The sequence below is a fragment of the Oncorhynchus keta genome, chromosome 16 (assembly GCF_023373465.1).
Source record: "Oncorhynchus keta strain PuntledgeMale-10-30-2019 chromosome 16, Oket_V2, whole genome shotgun sequence".
In the NCBI taxonomy this organism is placed as follows: Eukaryota; Metazoa; Chordata; class Actinopteri; order Salmoniformes; family Salmonidae; genus Oncorhynchus; species Oncorhynchus keta.
Window position 1 is genome coordinate 15656325 of NC_068436.1, and position 23236 is coordinate 15679560.

The following is a 23236-nucleotide window of genomic DNA, read 5'->3' on the forward strand; positions in this document are numbered from 1 at the left end:
TCACATCAGAAGTTTAATTTATTAACACTGGACATGTGTCAGTCGTTACAAAGATCCATACTGGGTCTACAAAATGTCAAATCATCTTCAAAAAACTAAATCAGGGCCCACGGCCTATAAATAACAGACAAAATACCATACAAAGTCAGCTTTCAGCAAAGACAATATTGTACGAATGTGTGGAATAGGCAGCGGCGTAATAACCAGTAATCTCAGCACCACCTATTGAAATGTATTGACAACAATGACGGTATCAATTCAAACGCATTAAAACATGCACAGAGCTCTCCGTGTCTGAGGAAGTGGTACAACCATTGAGCATTAGGTAAACAAATTATTCCTTAGTTGTAAGTCTACTACGATATAAATTCCCTCTCTGGGCACATATTTGATTCCTGAGCAAGAAGGACAAATACGAGAATGAGTAGGCAAAGTTATTATGAATACATGCGAGACGGCACTTGTTGACTTTGTTAAATAAATTCAAACCTAGTTAATGTTATTATTATTATTACCAATCTGCATTTCCTCTAAAACTATTTTGTGATTCCGTTTCCATGTCCACTGAAAAGTACACAGCCAATCAACTACATAGAACTAGTGCCCTACTATTTTATTTCCCCTTTTGTAATATTTGAAGCATTGGAATGGTCATTATTTGAGGCAGAGGGTTGAATTCCAGTCACCTGGTCTTATTTCTAAAAACTAGTCACTAATTTATACAAATAAAAAATAAGTGTGTAGATTGGGTCTAAACTAAGATCGAAGGGAAAGCTAGCTCAAAATGTCCCTTATTAGTTTGGAAGTACGCTGTAATGTATCGAGGTTCTGGTGGTCCCGATGAGGTCCAAGCGAGACCCGTTCAGTCGGTTGGTCAGTCAGTTACTTCTTGGACTATCCGTCATGGTGAGGGCGACGGCGGGGTCCAGTAGTTGAATCTTGATATTGTCGTGGAACTTTTCCCTGTAGTGGTTGAACTCCATGATGCTCTCGGGCTCCTCCTCCACCCAGAACTTATCAAACTTGTACACCAGGTAACCTGAAGCAGGGAGGCCAAGACAGAGTTAGGGGTTTAGGTAACCTGAAGCAGGGAGTTATCCCCTATGCTACTGACAAACAGAGTTGAGCGCGATTAGCATACACTTACAGAACAGCTGATGGAGGTGCTGCAGTTGGGGTCTCCCAGACACCGTGTTGTAGAAGTGGGGTTTGAGAGCACCACTCTTCAGTAAACTGTATGCCATCTCCGTCAGGTTGATACCCACTATGGCATAGGAGTACCTGAAACATGACACACATATGATAATCATTAAAAGGCTATAAATGTTGCCAAAGTAAGTTTACTTTGGGTGTGCTTGTTGTAGCTTGTTTGGGGCCCAGGTGGGCAGAGGTTTCAAATGTGGAAACTCTACCCACCCAGTACATTGGGCAAGCTAAAACAAACAACTATTGACAGATGAGTGAATATACTGAAATGTGCAACAGAACAGCTGACATATAAAGAACAGAGTTCAACAGGCCAGTCAACTCCTAAAATGAGATAATTACGTAATCCTTACCCCAGTTTGGGATGGTTTGCGTGGGACAGCACTTGCCGAGCCTCTTCAGTGTAGTTCTCACTAAAGAACCTGTAATAAACAAGATACCAAATTTAAAAAGTTAAGAAATCTAGCTTAAACTTGAGAAAAAAATATACAACTTTTCAGAATACTGATGAGCAAGGGTAGATTGTTAAGGACTGGACAGTCATTCAGACAACATAACTCACACAAGGTTGGTTAGGCCCAACATGCCCATTCCTCGGAAGTCAGTCTTGGGGTCATCGCCTTGGAAACCAATGTCGCCCCACTGTTTGGTAACTCTGGACTCCAGTTTGACCTCGGGCATCAACAGGTCCCAGAACTGTAGAGTCAGACAAGTCCATTCCTGTTAATGCTTTACACTTACACTTTAAACAGAGATGATATTAAAAAGTTTGAAAAAGTCATGTTGAATCATCTCATCCATAAACAGTCCACTGCTCCATGCTAGTCATTGACATAAAAAAAAATGAACGGCCACAGTACCTTCAAAAGCATTTCCTCGTGTTGGACTTTATCAGAGTCAAAATTCTCCTTCCTCAACTCTTCCACGGACGTGAATAAGTTCCTGTATCCTGTTATTTGTAAGAGACACAGCTTCAGATTCACCTTAAACCTAGGACCAAAGAGACACACATTAGCCATCAATACATACCATATAAAATAATCTATATAAAACATTAATAAAACAAACTGTAAAGGGTAACAAGACTGACGTGGGATCCCTCTGCGTTTTGACATTCTTTTCCCTCATGACAAGATCCAGATGCTTCTCCAAACCATCCTCCTCCACATCCACAGCAGCTCTTAATAGCTGGAGAGAGGGAAGGAGAGAGGAAGAGAGAGGGAGGGGAAAAGGATGGAGGGACAGAGGAGAGAGATGGTGTGATTAGTTATCTCATCCATTGTAATAGCTCAGAGTTTGTGTTAGTACTTCTCCTACAGACTATGATGTCATAACAAGCACGATGATCACTGAGGTCAGATGATGGAATGATGGAACCAACTATGTATTACCTACTGCCTTAACTTTGTATGGGGGAAATGCCATAGTAACAGAGTGATGCTGAGACTCAGAATTGTTCCCTTTAAAATGTATGCCAAACAAAAACGAATATTTGCAAAGTTAAGCAAACCATACAACTACGCACGACGACTTCCAACAGTGCAGATGCAAAGGTTTGGTAAGTGAATGACAACACCAACACCACAAACTGTCATTTTATTACCAAACTTTGCATCTGCACTGTTCAACTAAATGTGTTACCATGGAAATGCCCACGAACTGTTGATAAGAATGTGCTTAGCATAACAAGAATAACAACAAAAAAAATCAAGTGAAAGGAATTGATTTCCAACATATACCTTAGATTTGGAGTTCTTGAGTGAGTATTCTGAATGAAGAAAAATCAAATGCCAGGTTAAAAACAGTTCAAAATGATAATGAATAGCACAACTGACAGCTTCTTTTTCGTAAGGGTTGGGTAGTGTTCATTGGGTGTCGAATGGAGGAAAAACACGGAGGACTATCTGGACTTGCCCAATTAGAGATGCCAATTGTTGTTTTCCCGTAACAAAATGCTTTAAAACATGTTCTGTTACCCTAATGAACACTATTTAGCTCTAGAATGTAACCTCACCTGCTTTCGTTGTCCTTGGCGCCCCAGGCTTGTAGCCGGCACAAATCCTTTGCAGCTCGCATTTCCCTGTCACCTGTCTGATGAACCACTTCAGCCAGTATCTAAGGAAGGATGTGTAGAAGTATCCCCAGATGCTGCCGAACATGGTCTACAACATAAACATGTCAGCAAGAGTTCCAAATACAACAAGGCAAGTGAACGACACCATAATCATACGAGTCATCCAAGACACATACTGGTAGGACAGCAATGGGGAGCCGTGCCTCTTCTTCGAGACAAACGAGCACACAAAAAGATTCCCCGTGTACTCCAGACAAGCCAATCGATTTATCATTTAGTTGTACGCAGCGCAATGGAATTAATGGCTGGAGAATTTTAAAAATCCAGCAATGGTAATGTCTCTGTAGTAGGAGCTAGCTATTGATACCTTCAAGCTATCAGTCTAAAGTACTGCAGGACCTCCCCAAAAACAATCATTCGCTACTCTGTACAAAACCCCATATTCAATGGGAACGGTTGATACGTAGCTAATCTTAAAATGGCATGTCATCAGATAGGCCTAGGTGGTCATGTTAGGTCAAGTCAATCACTGGAAAGTTACCGTAGCAGTAACTTTCCACGTTGCCCCCCTCCCAAATGATCTAAATCTAACTGCAAGTATTTCACAATCATTGATTTGCTAGCAAGCCATCTGTTGAATGCTGTTCCAGGACAGTCATTTACTTAGCTAGGAGACCAGGCGTGATTCATTTAGCCAATTAGTGAGTCGTACAGCCCAGAAACCAGGTGCAGGCTGTGGCTGCTGAACCAGGCTTGCCAGTGAGTAGAAGTGAAATGAGAGAACACGTTGCAACTTGAACAGAAAGGCTCTATTGTAATTTGAGCTCCTACTTTAGTAGGTGTCTTTACACAAATGGCTTTTGCTTGGCAAAATAACTGCTTTTGTTAGCCGACTGGCAGCTTGTCTTTTGTTTAGCAGCTAACGTTAGTTACCTCCTAACTAACAGCTAGCTAGTCAGCTCGCAGTAGATCGTCTCATTTCAGCCACTGTGCCTCCACCGTAAAGCTTCAGCACAGTAGCTTGAGGTTTCTAAGTTGTTGGGGTACTAAAAATGTACAGTAATTTCATTGACCGGTACAACACTAACTAGCCTAGCTATAACAAACTGACTGTTCTGGAACAGTCTTCAACTGATAGCTTGCTAGCAAATCAATGACTGTGAAATACTTGCAGTTAGAGACCTAGATAATTAACCCCAGAAAGAAAGTCAACATGTTCATAAACACAGTTAGCTATACCTGGCTTTTAAGCGTTAGCTAGCTACCTAACGTTAGCTAGCTTAGCCACACAATCACAACAGGTTGTCAATATTTACCTCTAGTAATCAGGTGGATTATGTCAGCAATTACGCCTTGATTTGAGTGAATATAGCAACAAATAGACCTAGTGGTGAGCGTTATTTACTTTAGCAATGACAAATTCCTCAGATTAAACTAAAAAGAGATGTGTCCACTGAGGTAGTGATGTTGACAAGTCTTTTGGCTAACCTCTTCTTTGATTAATAGAATCTCGACCCACAAGTGTACCACTTTACCTTTAGCGCCACCTGTTGGGTTGGGGTATGGTGAGTTGATGGAATCCTGGGGTGTATTCAATACACAGATTCTGTTTCAAAACGTTTTGCAACAGAACAGAAACCTTGTACTCCAAACGCTCTTCAACGACAAGTTGTTGTGTTCTTAAACGGACGTTGTAGTTCCTTTTAATTGTATGGTTTCCACGTGTTGCCACTCCAATCTGAATAGTCTAAGGGTTTGGCACAAGCTGCTATAAATGATAGATTCTGCTCTAAAGTGAACTGAAGTTTGTGGGGCTCCTTCCAACTTCTTCTAGCCGCTTATTTTTTATATTTAAGAGAGACACGACTGAACTCCAACTTCTATTTAAGAAAAAAAACGGGACTCAAAAACATTTGGAGTAAACTTATTTACCTGCTAATTAATTGCACTCATCTGGTGTCCCAGGTCTAAATCAGTCCCAGATTAGACGGGAACAATGAAAAAAAAACAGTGGAACAGGCTTCGAGGTCCAGAGTTGAATTTGAGGGCACTAACCTATTATAGTAGCTGCATTTCCTATACTTGCCACACGAAGGTGCGGATGTTGCATAGGATGTATGGTGAAAATACTTCCATAAAGAAACCATGGTCACTGGTCATATGGATTAAGTTTAACAGCTCGACAAATTCCTTGAATTAGTAGTGTGTTCATATTTGATTGAAGTATGGAATCAGACATGTCAATCTCCCATTTTTAAACAGTAATGTTTTGGCAAAAAAAAAACATTGCATGTATGGATACTTTATCTATGAAATAGCTTTATCAATCTAGGTATCTTCAACTATTTATCTATATATTTTTCAATAATGTATCTATACACTGCCAGTTCTCTGACCTCCTCCCTATAGGCCGTCTCATCGTTGTCGGGGATCAGGCCTACCACTGTTGTGTCATTAGCAAACTTAATGATGGTGTTGGAGTCAGGTTTGCCACGCAGTCGTTGGTGAACAGGGAGTACAGGAGGGGACTAAGTACACACCCCTGAGGGGCCCCAGTGTTAAGGATCAGTGTGGCAGACGTGTTGTTGCCTACTCTTACCACCTGGGGGCGGGCTGTCAGGAAGTCCAGGATCCAGTTTCAGAGGGAGGTGCTTAGTCCCAGAGTCCTTAGCTTATTGATGAGCTTCATGGGTACTACGGTGTTGAACGCTGAGCTGTAGTCAATGAACAGCCTTCTCACATACAGTGGGGAGAACAAGTATTTGATACACTGCCGATTTTGCAGGATTTCCTACTTACAAAGCATGTTGAGGTCTGTCATTTTTATCATAGGTACATTTCAACTGTGAGAGGCGGAATCTAAAACAAAAATCCAGAAAATCACATTGTATGATCTTTGCATTTTATTGCATGACATAAGTACTTGATACATCAGAAAAGCAGAACTTAATATTTGGTACAGAAACCTTTGCTTGCAATTACAGAGATCATATGTTTCCTGTAGTTCTTGACCAGGTTTGCACACACTGCAGCAGGGATTTTGGCCCACTCCTCCATACAGACCATCTCCAGATCCTTCAGGTTTCGGGGCTGTCGCTGGGCAATAAGGACTTTCAGCTCCCTCCAAAGATTTTCTATTGGGTTCAGGTCTGGAGACTGGCTAGGCCACTCCAGGACCTTGAGATGCTTCTGACGGAGCCACTCCTTAGTTGCCTTGGCTGTGTGTTTCGGGTCGTTGTCATGCTGGAAAACCCAGCCACGACCCATCTTCAATGCACTTAGAGGGAAGGAGGTTGTTGGCCAAGATTTCGCGATACATGGCCCCATCCATCCTCCCCTCAACATGGTGGAGTCGTCCTGTCCCCTTTGCAGAAAAGCATCCCCAAAAAATGATGTTTCCACCTCCATGCTTCATGGTTGGGATGGTGTTCTTGGGGTTGTACTCATCCTTCTTCTTCCTCCAAACACGGCGAGTGGAGTTTAGACCAAAAAGCTCTATTTTTGTCTCATCAGACCACATGACCTTCTCCCATTCCTCCTCTGGATCATCCAGATGGTCATTGACAAACTTCAGACAGGCCTGGACATGCGCTGGCTTGAGCAGGGGGAACTTGCGTGCGCTGTAGGATTTTAATCCATGATGGCAGTGTGTTACTAATGGTTTTCTTTGAGACTGTGGTCCTAGCTCTCTTCAGGTCATTTACCAGGTCCTGCCGTGTAGTTCTGGGCTGATCCCTCATCTTCCTCATGATCATTGATGCCCCACGAGGTGAGATCTTGCATGGAGCCCCAGACCGAGGGTGATTGAGCGCCATCTTGAATTTCTTCCATTTTCTAATAATTGTGCCAACAGTTGTTGCCTTCTCACCAAGCTGCTTGCCTATTGTCCTGTAGCCCATCCCAGCCTTGTGCAGGTCTACAATTTTATCCCTGATGACCTTACACAGCTCTCTGGTCTTGGCCATTGTGGAGAGGTTGGAGTCTGTTTGATTGAGTGTGTGGACAGGTGTCTTTTATACAGGTAACGAGTTCAAACAGGTGCAGTTAATACAGGTAATGAGTGGAGAACAGGAGGGCTTCTTAAAGAAAAACTAATAGTTCTGTGAGAGCTGGAATTCTTACGGGTTGGTAGATGATCAAATACTTATGTCATGCAATAAAATGCTAATTAATTACTTTAAAAAAAATACAATGTGATTTTCTGGATTTTTGTTTTAGACTCAGTCTCTCACAGTTGAAGTGTACCTATGATAAAAATTACAGACCTCTACATGCTTTGTAAGTAGGAAAACCTGCAAAATCGGCAGTGTATCAAATACTTGTTCTCCCCACTGTAGGTGTTCCTTTTGTCCAGGTGAGAAAGGGCAGTGTGGAGTACGACTGAGATTGCATTATCTGTGGATCTGTTGGGGCGGTATGTGAATTGGAGTGGGTCTAGGGTGTCCGGGAGGATGCTGTTGATGTGACATATATGTTGTGGTGTTTAAATTGTAATTAAAAGGTCCAATGAAGCCATTTTTATCTCAATTTCAAAACAATTCTGGAAAAGAATTAGGTACCTTACTGTAATTGTTTTCAATTTAAAATGTCTAAAAGAAAAAAATTGCTTCTTAGTGAAGATCAGATGAAGAGGAGGACGACCGTGACACATATATATATATATATATATATATATATATATATATATATATATATATATATATATATATATATATATATATATATATATATATATACAGTACCAGTCAAAAGTTTGGGCACACCTACTCATTCCAGGGTTTTTCTTTCTTTTTACTATTTTATACATTATAGAATAGTAGTGAAGACATCACAACTATGAAATAACACATATGGAATCATGTAGTAACCAAGAAAGTATTTAAAAAATCAAAATATATTTGAGATTCTTCAAATAGCCACCCTTTGCCTTGATGACAGCTTTGCACACTCTTGGCATTCTCTCAACCAGCTTCATAAGGAAAGCATTTAAGGTGTGCCTTGTTAAAGGTTCATTTGTGGAATTTCTTTCCTTCTTAATGTGTTTGGGCCAATCAGTTGTGTTGTGACAAGGTAGTGGTGGTTTACAGAAGATAGCCCTATTTGGTAAAACACCAAGTCCATATTATGGCAAGAACAGCTCAAATAAGCAAAGAGAAACAATGGTCCATCATTACTTTAAGACATGAAGGTCAGTAAATACCGACAATTTCAATACATTTTTAAGTTTCTTCGAGTGAAGTTGCAAACACCATCAAGCGCTATGATGAAAATGGCTCTCGTGAGGACTGCCACAGGAAAGCAAGACCCAGAGTTACCTCTGCTGCAGAGGATAAGTTTATTCGAGTTAATGGCACCTCAGATTGCAGCCCAAATAAAGTTCAAGTAACAGACACATCTCAATATCAACTGTTCAGAGGAGACTGTTTGAATCAGGTCTTCATGGTCGAATTGCTATATAGAAACCACTACTAAAGTCACCAATAAGAAGAAGAGACTTGCTTGGGCCAAGAAACATGAGCTATGGACATTAGACCAGTGGAAATCTGTCCTTTGGTCTGACGCTGTGTCTTTGTGAGACGCGGAGTAGGTGATCGGTTGATCTCCGCATGTGTATTTCCCACCGAGAAGCATGGAGGAGGAGTTGTGGGGGTGCTTCGATGGTGACACTGTCTGTGATTTATTTAGAATTCCAGGCACACTTAACCAGCATGGCTACCACAGCATTCTGCAGCGATACGCCATCCCATCTGGTTTGCATTTTTCCCATCTGGGACTATCATTTGTTTTTCAATAGGACAATAACCCAACACACTTCCAGGCTGTGTAAGGGCTATTTGACCAATGAGGAGAGTGATGGAGTGCTGCATCAGATGACCTGGCCTCCACAATCACCCGACCTCAATCCAATTGAGATGGTTTGGGATGAGTTGGACTGCAGAGTGAAGGAAAAGCAGCCAACAAGTGCTCAGCATTTGTGGGAACTCCTTCAAGACTGTTGGAAAATACTTCCTCATGAAGCTTGCCAAAAGTGTGCAAAGGGTGGCTACTTTTTAAGAATTTGTTCAACACTTTTTTGTTACTACATGATGCCATATGGGTTATTTCATAGTTTTGATGTCTTCACTATTATTCTACAATGTAGAAAATAGTTTTAAAAAATAAAGAAAAACCCGGCAATGTGTAGGTGTGTCCAAACGTTTGACCGGTACTCTATATAAGACTGCGCTCTGCCTTTAAGGTTTGTATCACTGGCCTCAGTGGCTGCTGTCTCATCTAATCATCTTTCCTGGGCTTCTTAGGGCCAGGAAAGGTGAGCTATTCTGTGTGTGTGTGTGTGTGTGTGTGTGTGTGTGTGTGTGTGTGTGTGTGTGTGTGTGTGTGTGTGTGTGTGTGTGTGTGTGTGTGTGTGTGTGTGTGTGTGTGTGTGATCAGAGACACACTGAAATACAGTAGGATGACATTACCAACCATGTCTTAATGTTATAATCCCTTCAGACGGTTGGTTACAATGCTACACTCACTACGTGCCTCACATTGACCCAGTACCTCCTGTATATAGCCTCGTTATTGTTATCTTATTGTGTTACATTAAATGGTTTACTTTAGTTTATTTTGTCAATATTTTCTTAACTCTATTTCTTGAACTGCATTTTTGGTTAAGGGCTTGTAAGTAAGCATTTCACAGGTAAGGTTGTATTCAGCGCATGTGACTAATACAATTTGATTTGATTTGAAATTGTAAGTATTCCAACTATTTAGTTGATTGACAGAAATGAAGAAAACATTGACATTCAATACTCCAATACTATACCAGTAATTCCTACCATGATTTACAAAACGTGTCATAATACAATGATGGCACAGTGTTGGTGCTATCTGGTATTCTTGGGATGTCCCTACCCAAACCATAACCTTAACCATCACCATAACTGTGACGTCTGCTCCCAGCCCACACCCTCAAACACCTAGATCCCCTGAACGCAGCTCACTTTCCAGCCCACACCCTCAAACACCTAGATCCCCTGAACGCAGCTCACTTTCCAGCCCACACCCTCAAATACCTAGATCCCCTGAACGCAGCTCACTTTCCAGCCCACACCCTCAAACACCTAGATCCCCTGAACGCAGCTCACATTCCAGTACACACCCTCAAACACCTAGATCCCCTGAACGCAGCTCACTTTCCAGCCCACACTCCCAAACACCTAGATCCCCTGAACGCAGCTCACATTCCAGCCCACACCCTCAAACACCTAGATCCCCTGAACGCAGCTCACTTTCCAGCCCACACTCTCAAACACCTAGATCCCCTGAATGCAGCTCACATTCCAGCCCACACCCTCAAACACCTAGATCCCCTGAACGCAGCTCACTTTCCAGCCCACACCCTCAAACACCTAGATCCCCTGAACGCAGCTCACATTCCAGTACACACCCTCAAACACCTAGATCCCCTGAACGCAGCTCACTTTCCAGCCCACACTCTCAAACACCTAGATCCCCTGAACGCAGCTCACCTTCCAGCCCACACCCTCAAACACCTAGATCCCCTGAACGCAGCTCACTTTCCAGTACACACCCTCAAACACCTAGATCCCCTGAACGCAGCTCACCTTCCAGCCCACACCCTCAAACACCTAGATCCCCTGAACGCAGCTCACCTTCCAGCCCACACCCTCAAACACCTAGATCCCCTGAACGCAGCCCACCTTCCAGCCCACACCCTCAAACACCTAGATCCCCTGAACGCAGCTCACCTTCCAGCCCACACCCTCAAACACCTAGATCCCCTGAACGCAGCTCACTATCCATATCCTAATCACCTGAATTCTATTCACTTGTTCACACACCTGTATGTCATTATCACACACTATTTAGTTCAGTTCTTTGCACCCCATCACTATGAGGTATTGTTTGTTTTGTGACACACGTCTTTTGGAGCACTGGACTTCCCTGTGATTTACTCCTCCTGTGCTGGATAGTTTTTGCCTGCCTCACGAATGACGCCTTTTGCCTATTCCCTGCCTGTACTTTAGCCTATCGGATTTCCTGTTACCTACCTATTGCCCAATCTCCCGTACTACGTTACTAGCCTTTTCCCTGCCTTTACTGTTTCCCTTTTGGACCCCCTGTGTATGACCTTCTGTCTGCCTCTGGACCCAGCTACCTGCTTCCTCCTGTGGTCCTTTGCAATAAACACCTGCTGCGCCCTGCGCTTGAAACCAGCTCTCTTTCTCCCCTCGTGTTCATTACAATAACCCTTACCTTAACCATTTTACATTTCAACTTCAACGGGGTGATGTCATCGTTGGACTTCCCAGGGAGCAATGATCCATAACACAGTATCTTGGCGGTGAGGATTGGGGACATGACAGGGAGAACAACACATGGAGGAGATACTGAATCAGATTCATTTGACCTGGAAATCTAGACTAAAGCCATTGTCCCCCTGAGTGCACTGCTGTCGAACAGCACCACATGTACTGTACTGTCACAGTGAAACATCTTCACATACAGTACAGGCAGTGGCGGACTGAGGCATAGGCAACATGGGAAGCCGACCGGAGAGACATCTTGCCGGGGACAGCATGGGGTGCCCGCACAAAAAAAACAATGTATAATAATATTCCAAAATGGTGACATTTGCGTTATTGGTTTTCTATGGAAGCCCGGGGTAGATTGACCTCAGCTCTCCCCACTGGAGGCCCGGGGTAGGGGGAACGGGGGTAGATTGACCTCAGGTCTCCCCACTGGAAGCCCGGGGCAGGGGGAGCGGGGGTAGGTTGACCTCAGGTCTCCCCACTGGAAGCCCGGGGTTGGGGGAGCGGGGGTAGGTTGACCTCAGGTCTCCCCACTGGAAGCCCGGGGTTGGGGGAGCGGGGGTAGATTGACCTCAGGTCTCCCCACTGGAAGCCCGGGGTTGGGGGAGCGGGGGTAGGTTGACCTCAGGTCTCCCCACTGGAAGCCCGGGGTAGGGGGAGCGGAGTTGGTTGACCTCAGGTCTCCCCACTAGAAGCCCGGGGTAGGGGGAGCGGAGTTGGTTGACCTCAGGTCTCCCCACTGGAAGCCCGGGGTAGGGGGAGCGGGGGTAGGTTGACCTCAGGTCTCCCCACTGGAAGCCCGGGGTAGGGGGCGGGGGTAGGTTGACCTCAGGTCTCCCCACTGGAAGCCCGGGGTTGGGGGGAGCGGGGGGTAGGTTGACCTCAGGTCTCCCCACTGGAAGCCCAGGGTAGGGAGAGCGGGGGTAGGTTGACCTCAGGTCTCCCCACTGGAAGCCCGGGGTAGATTGACCTCAGCTCTCCCCACTGGAAGCCCGGGGCAGGGGGAGCGGGGGTAGGTTGACCTCAGGTCTCCCCACTGGAAGCCCGGGGTAGGGAGAGCGGGGGTAGGTTGACCTCAGGTCTCCCAACTAGAAGCCCGGGGTAGGGGGAGCGGAGTTGGTTGACCTCAGGTCTCCCCACTGGAAGCCCGGGGTAGGGGGAGCGGGGGTAGGTTGACCTCAGGTCTCCCCACTGGAAGCCCGGGGTAGGGGGAGTGGGGGTAGGTTGACCACAGGTCTCCCCACTAGAAGCCCGGGGTAGGGGGAGCGGAGTTGGTAGACCTCAGGTCTCCCCACTGGAAGCCCGGGGTTGGGGGAGCGGGGTTAGGTTGACCTCAGGTCTCCCCACTGGAATCCCGGGGTAGGGGGAGTGGGGGTAGGTTGACCTCAGGTCTCCCCACTGGAAGCCCGGGGTAGGGGGAGCGGGGGTAGGTTGACTTCAGGTCTCCCCACTGGAAGCCCGGGGTAGGGGGAGTGGGGGTAGGTTGACCTGAGGTCTCCCCACTGGAAGCCCGGGGTAGGGGGAGCGGGGGTAGGTTGACCTCAGGTCTCCCCACTGGAAGCCCGGGGTAGGGGGAGCGGGGGTAGGTTGACCTCAGGTCTCCCCACTGGAAGCCCGGGGTTGGGGGAGCAGGGGTAGGTTGACCTCAGGTCTCCCCACTGGAAGCCCGGGGTAGGGGGAGCGGGGGTAGGTTGACCTCAGGTCTCTCCACTGGAAGCCCGGGGTAGGGGGAGCGGGGGTAGGTTGACCTCAGGTCTCCCCACTGGAAGCCCGGGGCAGGGGGAGCGGGGGTAGGTTGACCTCAGGTCTCCCCACTGGAAGCCCGGGGTTGCGGGAGCGGGGTTAGGTTGATCTCAGGTCTCCCCACTGGAAGCCCGGGGTAGGTTGACCTCAAGTCTCCCCACTGGAAGCCCGGGGTAGGTTGACCTCAGGTCTCCCCACTGGAAGCCCGGGGTAGGGTGAGCGGGGTTAGGTTGATCTCAGGTCTCCCCACTGGAAGCCCGGGGTAGGGGGAGCGGGGGTAGGTTGACCTCAGGTCTCCCCACTGGAAGCCCGGGGTAGGGGGAGCGGGGGTAGGTTGACCTCAGGTCTCCCCACTGGAAGCCCGGGGTAGGGGAAGCGGGGGTAGGTTGACCTCAGGTCTCCCCACTGGAAGCCCGGGGTTGGGGGAGTGGGGGTAGGTTGACCTCAGGTCTCCCCACTAGAAGCCCGGGGTAGCGGAAGCGGGGGTAGGTTGACCTCAGGTCTCCCCACTGGAAGCCCGGGGTTGGGGGAGCGGGGTTAGGTTGATCTCAGGTCTCCCCACTGGAAGCTCGGGGTAGGTTGACCTCAGGTCTCCCCACTGGAAGCCCGGGGTAGGTTGACCTCAGGTCTCCCCACTGGAAGCCCGGGGTAGGGTGAGCGGGGTTAGGTTGATCTCAGGTCTCCCCACTGGAAGCCCGGGGTAGGGGGAGCGGGGGTAGGTTGACCTCAGGTCTCCCCACTGGAAGTCCGGGGTAGGGGGAGCGGGGGTAGGTTGACCTCAGGTCTCCCCACTGGAATCCCGGGGTAGGGGGAGTAGGGGTAGGTTGACCTCAGGTCTCCCCACTAGAAGCCCGGGGTAGGGGGAGTGGGGGTAGGTTGACCTCAGGTCTCCCCACTAGAAGCCCGGGGTAGGGGAAGCGGGGGTAGGTTGACCTCAGGTCTCCCCACTGGAAGCCCGGGGTTGGGGGAGCGGGGTTAGGTTGATCTCAGGTCTCCCCACTGGAAGCCCGGGGTAGGTTGACCTCAGGTCTCCCCACTGGAAGCCCGGGGTAGGTTGACCTCAGGTCTCCCCACTGGAAGCCCGGGGTAGGGTGAGCGGGGTTAGGTTGATCTCAGGTCTCCCCACTGGAAGCCCGGGGTAGGGGGAGCGGGGGTAGGTTGACCTCAGGTCTCCCCACTGGAAGTCCGGGGTAGGGGGAGCGGGGGTAGGTTGACCTCAGGTCTCCCCACTGGAAGCCCGGGGTAGGGGGAGTGGGGGTAGGTTGACCTCAGGTCTCCCCACTAGAAGCCCGGGGTAGGGGGAGTGGGGGTAGGTTGACCTCAGGTCTCCCCACTAGAATCCCGGGGTAGGGGGAGTGGGGGTAGGTTGATCTCAGGTCTCCCCACTGGAAGCCCGGGGTAGGGGGAGCGGGGGTAGGTTGATCTCAGGTCTCCCCACTGGAAGCCCGGGGTAGGGGGAGCGGGGGTAGGTTGACCTCAGGTCTCCCCACTGGAATCCCGGGGTAGGGGGAGTGGGGGTAGGTTGATCTCAGGTCTCCCCACTGGAAGCCCGGGGTAGGGGAAGTGGGGGTAGGTTGATCTCAGGTCTCCCCACTGGAAGCCCGGGGTAGGTTGACCTCAGGTCTCCCCACTGGAAGCCCGGGGTAGGGTGAGCGGGGTTAGGTTGATCTCAGGTCTCCCCACTGGAAGCCCGGGGTAGGGGGAGCGGGGGTAGGTTGACCTCAGGTCTCCCCACTGGAAGTCCGGGGTAGAGGGAGCGGGGGTAGGTTGACCTCAGGTCTCCCCACTGGAAGCCCGGGGTAGGGGGAGCGGGGGTAGGTTGACCTCAGGTCTCCCCACTGGAAGCCCGGGGTTGGGGGAGCAGGGGTAGGTTGACCTCAGGTCTCCCCACTGGAAGCCCGGGGTAGGGGGAGCGGGGGTAGGTTGACCTCAGGTCTCTCCACTGGAAGCCCGGGGTAGGGGAGCGGGGGTAGGTTGACCTCAGGTCTCCCCACTGGAAGCCCGGGGCAGGGGGAGCGGGGGTAGGTTGACCTCAGGTCTCCCCACTGGAAGCCCGGGGTTGCGGGAGCGGGGTTAGGTTGATCTCAGGTCTCCCCACTGGAATCCCGGGGTAGGTTGACCTCAGGTCTCCCCACTGGAAGCCCGGGTAGGTTGACCTCAGGTCTCCCCACTGGAAGCCCGGGGTAGGGTGAGCGGGGTTAGGTTGATCTCAGGTCTCCCCACTGGAAGCCCGGGGTAGGGGGAGCGGGGGTAGGTTGACCTCAGGTCTCCCCACTGGAAGCCCGGGGTAGGGGAGCGGGGGTAGGTTGACCTCAGGTCTCCCCACTGGAAGCCCGGGGTAGGGGAAGCGGGGGTAGGTTGACCTCAGGTCTCCCCACTGGAAGCCCGGGGTTGGGGGAGTGGGGGTAGGTTGACCTCAGGTCTCCCCACTAGAAGCCCGGGGGTAGCGGAAGCGGGGGTAGGTTGACCTCAGGTCTCCCCACTGGAAGCCCGGGGTTGGGGGAGCGGGGTTAGGTTGATCTCAGGTCTCCCCACTGGAAGCCCGGGGTAGGTTGACCTCAGGTCTCCCCACTGGAAGCCCGGGGTAGGTTGACCTCAGGTCTCCCCACTGGAAGCCCGGGGTAGGGTGAGCGGGGTTAGGTTGATCTCAGGTCTCCCCACTGGAAGCCCGGGGTAGGGGGAGCGGGGGTAGGTTGACCTCAGGTCTCCCCACTGGAAGTCCGGGGTAGGGGGAGCGGGGGTAGGTTGACCTCAGGTCTCCCCACTGGAAGCCCGGGGTAGGGGGAGTAGGGGTAGGTTGACCTCAGGTCTCCCCACTAGAAGCCCGGGGTAGGGGGAGTGGGGGTAGGTTGACCTCAGGTCTCCCCACTAGAAGCCCGGGGTAGGGGAAGCGGGGGTAGGTTGACCTCAGGTCTCCCCACTGGAAGCCCGGGGTTGGGGAGCGGGGTTAGGTTGATCTCAGGTCTCCCCACTGGAAGCCCGGGGTAGGTTGACCTCAGGTCTCCCCACTGGAAGCCCGGGGTAGGTTGACCTCAGGTCTCCCCACTGGAAGCCCGGGGTAGGGTGAGCGGGGTTAGGTTGATCTCAGGTCTCCCCACTGGAAGCCCGGGGTAGGGGGAGCGGGGGTAGGTTGACCTCAGGTCTCCCCACTGGAAGTCCGGGGTAGGGGGAGCGGGGGTAGGTTGACCTCAGGTCTCCCCACTGGAAGCTCGGGGTAGGGGGAGTGGGGGTAGGTTGACCTCAGGTCTCCCCACTAGAAGCCCGGGGTAGGGGGATGTGGGGGTAGGTTGACCTCAGGTCTCCCCACTAGAATCCCGGGGTAGGGGGAGTGGGGGTAGGTTGATCTCAGGTCTCCCCACTGGAAGCCCGGGGTAGGGGGAGCGGGGGTAGGTTGATCTCAGGTCTCCCCACTGGAAGCCCGGGGTAGGGGGAGCGGGGGTAGGTTGACCTCAGGTCTCCCCACTGGAATCCCGGGGTAGGGGGAGTGGGGGTAGGTTGATCTCAGGTCTCCCCACTGGAAGCCCGGGGTAGGGGGAGTGGGGGTAGGTTGATCTCAGGTCTCCCCACTGGAAGCCCAGGGTTGGGGGTGAGGGGGAATCTATCAAATAGCACACCTCTAACAGTGTACAGTACTAATGCAATTAGTTGTGCAATTTAGTTGGTGTGTTTCTTGTTTGAAGTGCAATAGCGTAATAATCAGGTTCTCTTCTTTATAAGTGTGTTATTCTATTTGTGTATTTGCATGAATTTTTTTTCATTTGTGTGTTTTTTGTTAGGAATAGGGTAATAGATTCTCTTTTTTTATTTGTATTTATATATTACAATTTGTATCTATTTGTCTTTGTTACTTCTTTTTGATATGTATGAGTCTTATTTTTGTATATTTATTTTTGTATATTTATTTATATTTCTATAGTTTTAAATGTTTTGATTATTTATTTGTCTTGTTCCAAATGTCTGAATAAAAATGACAGTTAGTGCAGAATGGCGCTTTGTTGTTGCTGTTGTGTGGGGGTGTTCGCCCAGGGAGCCATACAAGCTCCAACCACCACTGAGTACAGGGCATAAGTATGGTGCTTTTCCCCTTCAGTGCAAGTGCATGCATAGTCACAGCCATATATCCTGTGATGGAAATGGATAGTGTATAGCCACTGCCTCAACACAACACAACAGACAGTGTTGCAGTGACACTGTCTGTGGCCTATAGATTGTTGTTCCCATTCAGCAAGCAATGCCATATGGGTGATACCACAGCAGGAAATAACTAGCCTATCATATGTCATTAAATGCTGCTTTCTCTATGTTTGATGTCTAATGTCCCTGCAATTCTGTGTCCTCCTCTCTTTCATAAAAAAATGTTCCACATGCTTTTTTTCCTTTTCTCTTTTAAAGTCATTGAGCATCCCGAAAACAATGCAGTGTGGACATCCCCTGGGACAGCACGATCTCGCAGAAAGAGAGAGGTGACACCACGATTTGTTAGGTCCAATGACAATGTAGCCGGTATTGCTCGGTGAAGAGTAAAGCAAGTTTGATATGATAACTGTTTGTATAGGAGGAGGACCCAACCGAACAAGCATGAGTCATAGCGCACAGCCACATCTTCGCTAGACCCTCAGAAGAAAATCGATATTACATGCTTGGCCCAATTATCATTTAGCCTACCTCCTCTGATCAGACCTGTATTCCGAACCGCTCCGATCGAAGGCGCGGCTTTATGTCACGGAGACCTGCTTGAAATTATTTCATTGATATTCAGCTGGGTGCTTCAGCCGCACGGTGGAAACAAACCGTGACTAAATAGCGCAGTAATCAACCCCCGAATATGATATGATACGGGGACTACACCGCACCAGGTAAGCTGTCTCCTCTTTGTCTGAATAAAGTGTCGTTAAGATAATAAGTCTACAGATAATGAATTCCTCCGCAAGGTCAAATATGACTATAAAGCCGCAGGGGGGATCCTGAAATTCCTAAGTGTTGATGTGTTGGTTATTAGGAGTGGGGTTCGGATGTGCATCGTCAATTGACATGGTTGTGATGTTGCTTCTCTCACCTAACTGTATCTTTTCATCCGCACATCCCTTTGTTTTGTCATGGCTACGATATTGTTGTATTTTCTATATCAATTCACTTGTAGGCTACATCATAAGATAATTGTCTGGGGTTGAAACTGTAATTGCGGTGGTGATATTTTTGTTCGAGAGAGGAGACCCTAATATGACGAATTCATAGACACGTTCACAGCTACAGACGGATTGGGTAGCCTAAAGGCCTACTAAATGTGTAGTAGAAGTGAAACGTGAAATAGATGATGTGATGCTTCTAAAGGAATTCATGTCATAATGGTAAAGTTGATGTATGTCTAAGCTACATTATCTCCATCGCTAAGTCCATGCATTCACTGACTGTATAAAATTGTATTTTAAATATATGGTATCTCCAGGGAAACACACAGACCTACGAATTACTATTTCAGAATGAGATCTGATATGACCATTCAATTGTCAGGGTCTATTCCCCCAACTCACCTAGTGTATCACGTGATTCGTTGTGATATGTATGTAATATGTCAGTCAATTCAAGAGGGGGGAAACCTCAGTAGTCCTAGATATATTTGATCCTACTGTACTGTACGATAAGCTTTTTGAAAATGGTTTTCAAAATATTTAACATGTTTATTTTGCAAATGTAGAATGTGCAATTATTTTGTGATTAAGGTCCAATGCAGTTTTTATTTAACTTATCAAATCATTTCTGGTTAACAATTTAAGTACCTCACTGTGATTGTTTTCAATTCTAATTGTAAATATATATATATATATATATAGCTTCTTAGCAAAGATACATTTCTAAAGCAATAATTTTGTTAGGACTGTCTGGGAGTGGTCTGAGTTGGGAGGGGAACATTTAATTCTAGCTATTATTGGCAGAGAGGTTTGGAAATCTCTTTCTTATTGGTCTATTAACTAATTTACCCATGGTGATGTCACCGGGCAGGCAGAAATTTCATGCGGTCTTTTCAAACAGCTCTTACACTGAAAGGGCAGCATCATAATTTTCGCAATTTCACAGTATTATTCCAACCTCATAGTGTGGAAATATACATAAAACACAGGGACGTCACTTTTACTGCATTGGTGTAATAAAATTATGCTGATAGGTGTATAAAATCGAACATACAGCCATGCAATCTCCATAAACAAACATTGGCAGTAGAATGGCCTTACTCAAGAGCTCAGTGACTTTCAACAAGGCACCGTCACAGGATGTCACCTTTCCAACACATGTCTGCCCTGCTAGAGCTGCCCAACTGAAAGTGCAGTTATTATGAAGTAGAAACGTCTAGGAGCAACAACGGCTCAGCCGCGAAGTGATAGGCCACACAAGCTCACAGGACCACTGAGTGCTGAAGTGCGAAGTGCATAAAAATGGTCTGTCCTCGTTTGCAACACTCACTACAGAATTGCAAACTGCCTCTGGAAGCAACGTCAGCACAATAATTGTTAGTCGGGAGCTTCATGAAATGGGTTTCCTTGGCCGAGATGCCGCACACAAGCCTAAGATCACCATGCGCATTGGTTGGAGTGGTGTAAAGCTCACCGCTATTGGACTCTGGAGCAGTGGAAATGCTGGAGTGATGAATCACGGGTCACCATCTAGGTTTGGCAGATGCCAGGAGCACGCTACCTGCCCCAATGGATAGCGCCAACTGTAAAGTTTGGTGCAGGAGGAATAATGGTCTGGGGCTGTTTTTCATGGTTTGTGCTAGGCTCCTTAGTTCCAGTGAAGGGACATCTTAATGCTACAGCATGCAATAGCATTCCAGACGATTCTGTGCTTCAAATTTTGTGTCAACAGTTTAGGGAAGGCCCTTTCCTGTTTCAGCACGACAAAACGAGGTCAATACAGAAATGGTTTGTCGAGATCATTGTGGAAGAACTTGACTGGCCTGCACAGAGCCCTGACCTCAACCCCATCGAACACCTTTGGGATGAATTGGAGCCAGGCCTAATCGCCAAACATCAGTGCTCAACCTCACTAATGCTCTAGTGGCTAAATGGAAGCAAGACCCCGCAGCAATGTTCCAACATCTAGTGGAAATCCTTCCTGGAAGAGTGGAGGCTGTTATAGCAGCAAAGGGTGGGACCAATTCCATATTAATACCTATGATTTTGGAATGAGATGTTTGACGAGCAGGTGTCCTCATATAGTGTACCTCGCTGGATCTTATTTACCACCTTGTTGCGTGGTTTATTCCACTGAATTCCCATCGAAGTAAGAAACAAGACAAATCTAATTACAACGTCGTAATTATATGCTCCCGTGTGTCAAATGAACAGCTTGGGGGCCTCTCGCTCATCTTCAATATTAGCATGGGGTGATGGAACTCCTGATGGGAGACCCCACAGCTACTCTACATGAGGCAGAGGACACACTGACCCCTTCCTGTAGGATACAGTCATCTCCTGATTCAAGTAACCAAGGCCCTTATTAATAAAGAGTAAGCGTGAGAGTAAACTGATCTAGGATCAGTTTATTCTTTTAAATCATAATGAATAAGATTACATGGACAGAGGGGACCTGATCCTAGATCCACACTCCTATTCTGAGGGGCGTTATGAATCATTACGGGCCCTGAATAAAGGAGTGACTTGTCTATCCCTCTGCCTCTCCCCTCAAAATGTACTCCGACAGAGTAACTTAAACCCACAGTTCTATTATATGGAATATTGATCCTAAACTGATCCTGGGTCAGCATTCTTACACTCACACTTACTCTTTATGAATTCATTGTTTTGTGCAGAAAATAAAATGTCACAGATTCTGGCTATTTGGATATGCCCAAAAAGAAGACTAACCTTTCCTTGGCTGAGAACAAACTTAATGATGAGGATGATTAATAGTGAGGCCCAGAAACAACACCCGAGGACACAAAATTCCAGAACAACAGGTGCTTGAAGTCAGCATGTAATTTTGATTGAGATAAACTACATAGGAAACACATAATTTTATAGAATGTGAACGTCCTCGGATGACAGTGCAAGGAGTCACACACAGTGTGTCTGTGTGAGTGCTGAGTTGCTCTGATTCCTTTTCTTCATTTCGCCCCTGTACACCCGGTTCAATTATTGCGGGAGAGTTGATTGCTGAATACTCGGTTGGCCATTGAAGAACAATTTCATAGGGAACCATCATTTCACTTCACACCTCCAAGGGGTTGGATGTGATCTCGTCCGGCAGCCAGAGCCTCTTGTCAAGGCAGCCAGAGCCTCATGTCAAGGCAGCCAGAGCCTCTTGTCAAGGCAGCCAGAGCCTCTTGTCAAGGCAGCCAGAGCCTCGTGTCAAGGCAGCCAGAGCCTCATGTCAAGGCAGTCAGAGCCTCATGTCAAGGCAGCCAGAGCCTGATGTCAAGACAGCCAGAGCCTCATGTCAAGGCAGCCAGAGCCTCATGTCAAGGCAGCCAGAGCCTCATGTCAAGGCAGCCAGAGCCTCATGTCAAGGCAGCCAGAGCCTCATGTCAAGGCAGCCAGAGCCTCTTGTCAAGGCAGCCAGAGCCTCTTGTCAAGGCAGCCAGAGCCTCATGTCAAGGCAGCCAGAGCCTCTTGTCAAGGCAGCCAGAGCCTCTTGTCAAGGCAGCCAGAGCCTCATGTCAAGGCAGCCAGAGCCTCTTGTCAAGGCAGCCAGAGCCTCTTGTCAAGGCAGCCAGAGCCTCATGTCAAGGCAGCCAGAGCCTCTTGTCAAGGCAGCCAGAGCCTCTTGTCAAGGCAGCCAGAGCCTCTTGTCAAGGCAGCCAGAGCCTCATGTCAAGGCAGCCAGAGCCTCTTGTCAAGGCAGCCAGAGAGTGGTGCCATAGTAATAGGTCACTTTCGTATAGTGTGAATATACTATACACGTTTGCCAACTGTGTGGCATGGAAAATCCAATCTGACAAATCACAACTCAAGCACTCAGGACTATACAAGACATCCTATTTTCCTTCTGTACTAAAAATACCATGGCAAAGCCATTTAGTTCGTACCTTTCAGAAATCGTATTTCTTTTTGAGTGGGCCCCTGCTCACTCACTCTTTCTATTTCTCTCTGTCTGGAGTCTGCAGCTGCAGGCTTAGACACTGCTTGAGATTTATTTTCGGATGGGTGTGTGCGTTTGGCCTACATATAAGCCAATACACTCTGATGTATTTGAGCCTACAATTCCAAATTGAATATTTAGTAGCCTGGCTAGGACATTCAGTAACTAGAAGTGTCTGATTGAGAAGGATAAGGATAACCCGTCGAGACATTTACTTTGTTATTAATGACAACAGGCCTGCTTTTTAATTGCCATAAACTGTAGAATGATGACGAGGAACATAAGATCACAGAGTCGAAAATGAACAGACTCCCTGATGAATGAAGCCTATTGGATAAATCCAATGGGCTAATTGAAGTGCATTTGAAATCTCCTCAAAATGGTTCAATGTCTTATCTATGTCCACAATAAACAGCTCTGTTGCTGTAGCTTCAGGGGAGATGTTGTAACAGATGAGACCAACAAACTCACAGAGGTCTGTGTTTGAGGCCAGCAGATGGCTCATTTCAGACCTTTTTAAAAGGACTTCTGTCATAGATATAGGATCGTAATTTGGTCACTCTTTTGTTGCTGAGAAAATTGATCAACTCCTACAAAACTGTCCATTTATTATAGTCCACATAATAATTCACATTTCCTGTTGCTGCAGGATTATATTCTTACTGTAGGAAACAAATTAAGATCCTACATATGTAGGCTGCAGTGTCTGATAGCTCTCTATTTAACCCTTATTTTACCAGGTCAGTTAACTGAGAACACATTCTCATTTACAGCAATGACCTGGGGAATAGTTACAGGGGAGAGGAGGGGGATGAAT

The 23236-nt window shown here is 47.7% G+C and overlaps 2 protein-coding genes across 5 annotated transcripts in view; one reads left to right on the forward strand and one right to left on the reverse strand.

Moving 5' to 3' along the window:
• Positions 1-5132, reverse strand: LOC118377032 (ELMO domain-containing protein 2-like). Of its 3 annotated transcripts, none has more exons than XM_052464803.1 (9): positions 4816-5132; positions 3221-3368; positions 2946-2974; positions 2297-2394; positions 2067-2196; positions 1769-1902; positions 1560-1628; positions 1148-1281; positions 1-1039 (listed from the first exon to the last, which is right to left on the reverse strand). In XM_052464803.1, exons 2-9 carry the CDS (start codon positions 3363-3365, stop codon positions 879-881), a joined length of 900 nt encoding a protein of 299 aa, XP_052320763.1. In that variant the 5' UTR covers positions 3366-3368; positions 4816-5132; the 3' UTR covers positions 1-878. The 3 variants fall into 3 exon arrangements, with proteins under 3 accessions (XP_052320763.1, XP_052320761.1, XP_052320762.1); XM_052464801.1 differs by lacking the exon at positions 4816-5132 and adding an exon at positions 4597-4787; XM_052464802.1 differs by lacking the exon at positions 4816-5132 and adding an exon at positions 3457-3600.
• Positions 3796-23236, forward strand: part of LOC118377030 (G protein-regulated inducer of neurite outgrowth 3-like) — a 24397-nt gene continuing 4956 nt past the window's right edge. Inside the window, exon 1 of one of the 2 annotated variants that reach the window (XM_035763846.2) lies at positions 3796-4039. The gene's annotated coding sequence lies outside the window, so the exon portion shown is untranslated. Of the gene's footprint in view, positions 4040-17771; positions 18201-23236 lie in introns of those variants that run through there. The other variant, XM_035763844.2, reaches the window with a different exon arrangement.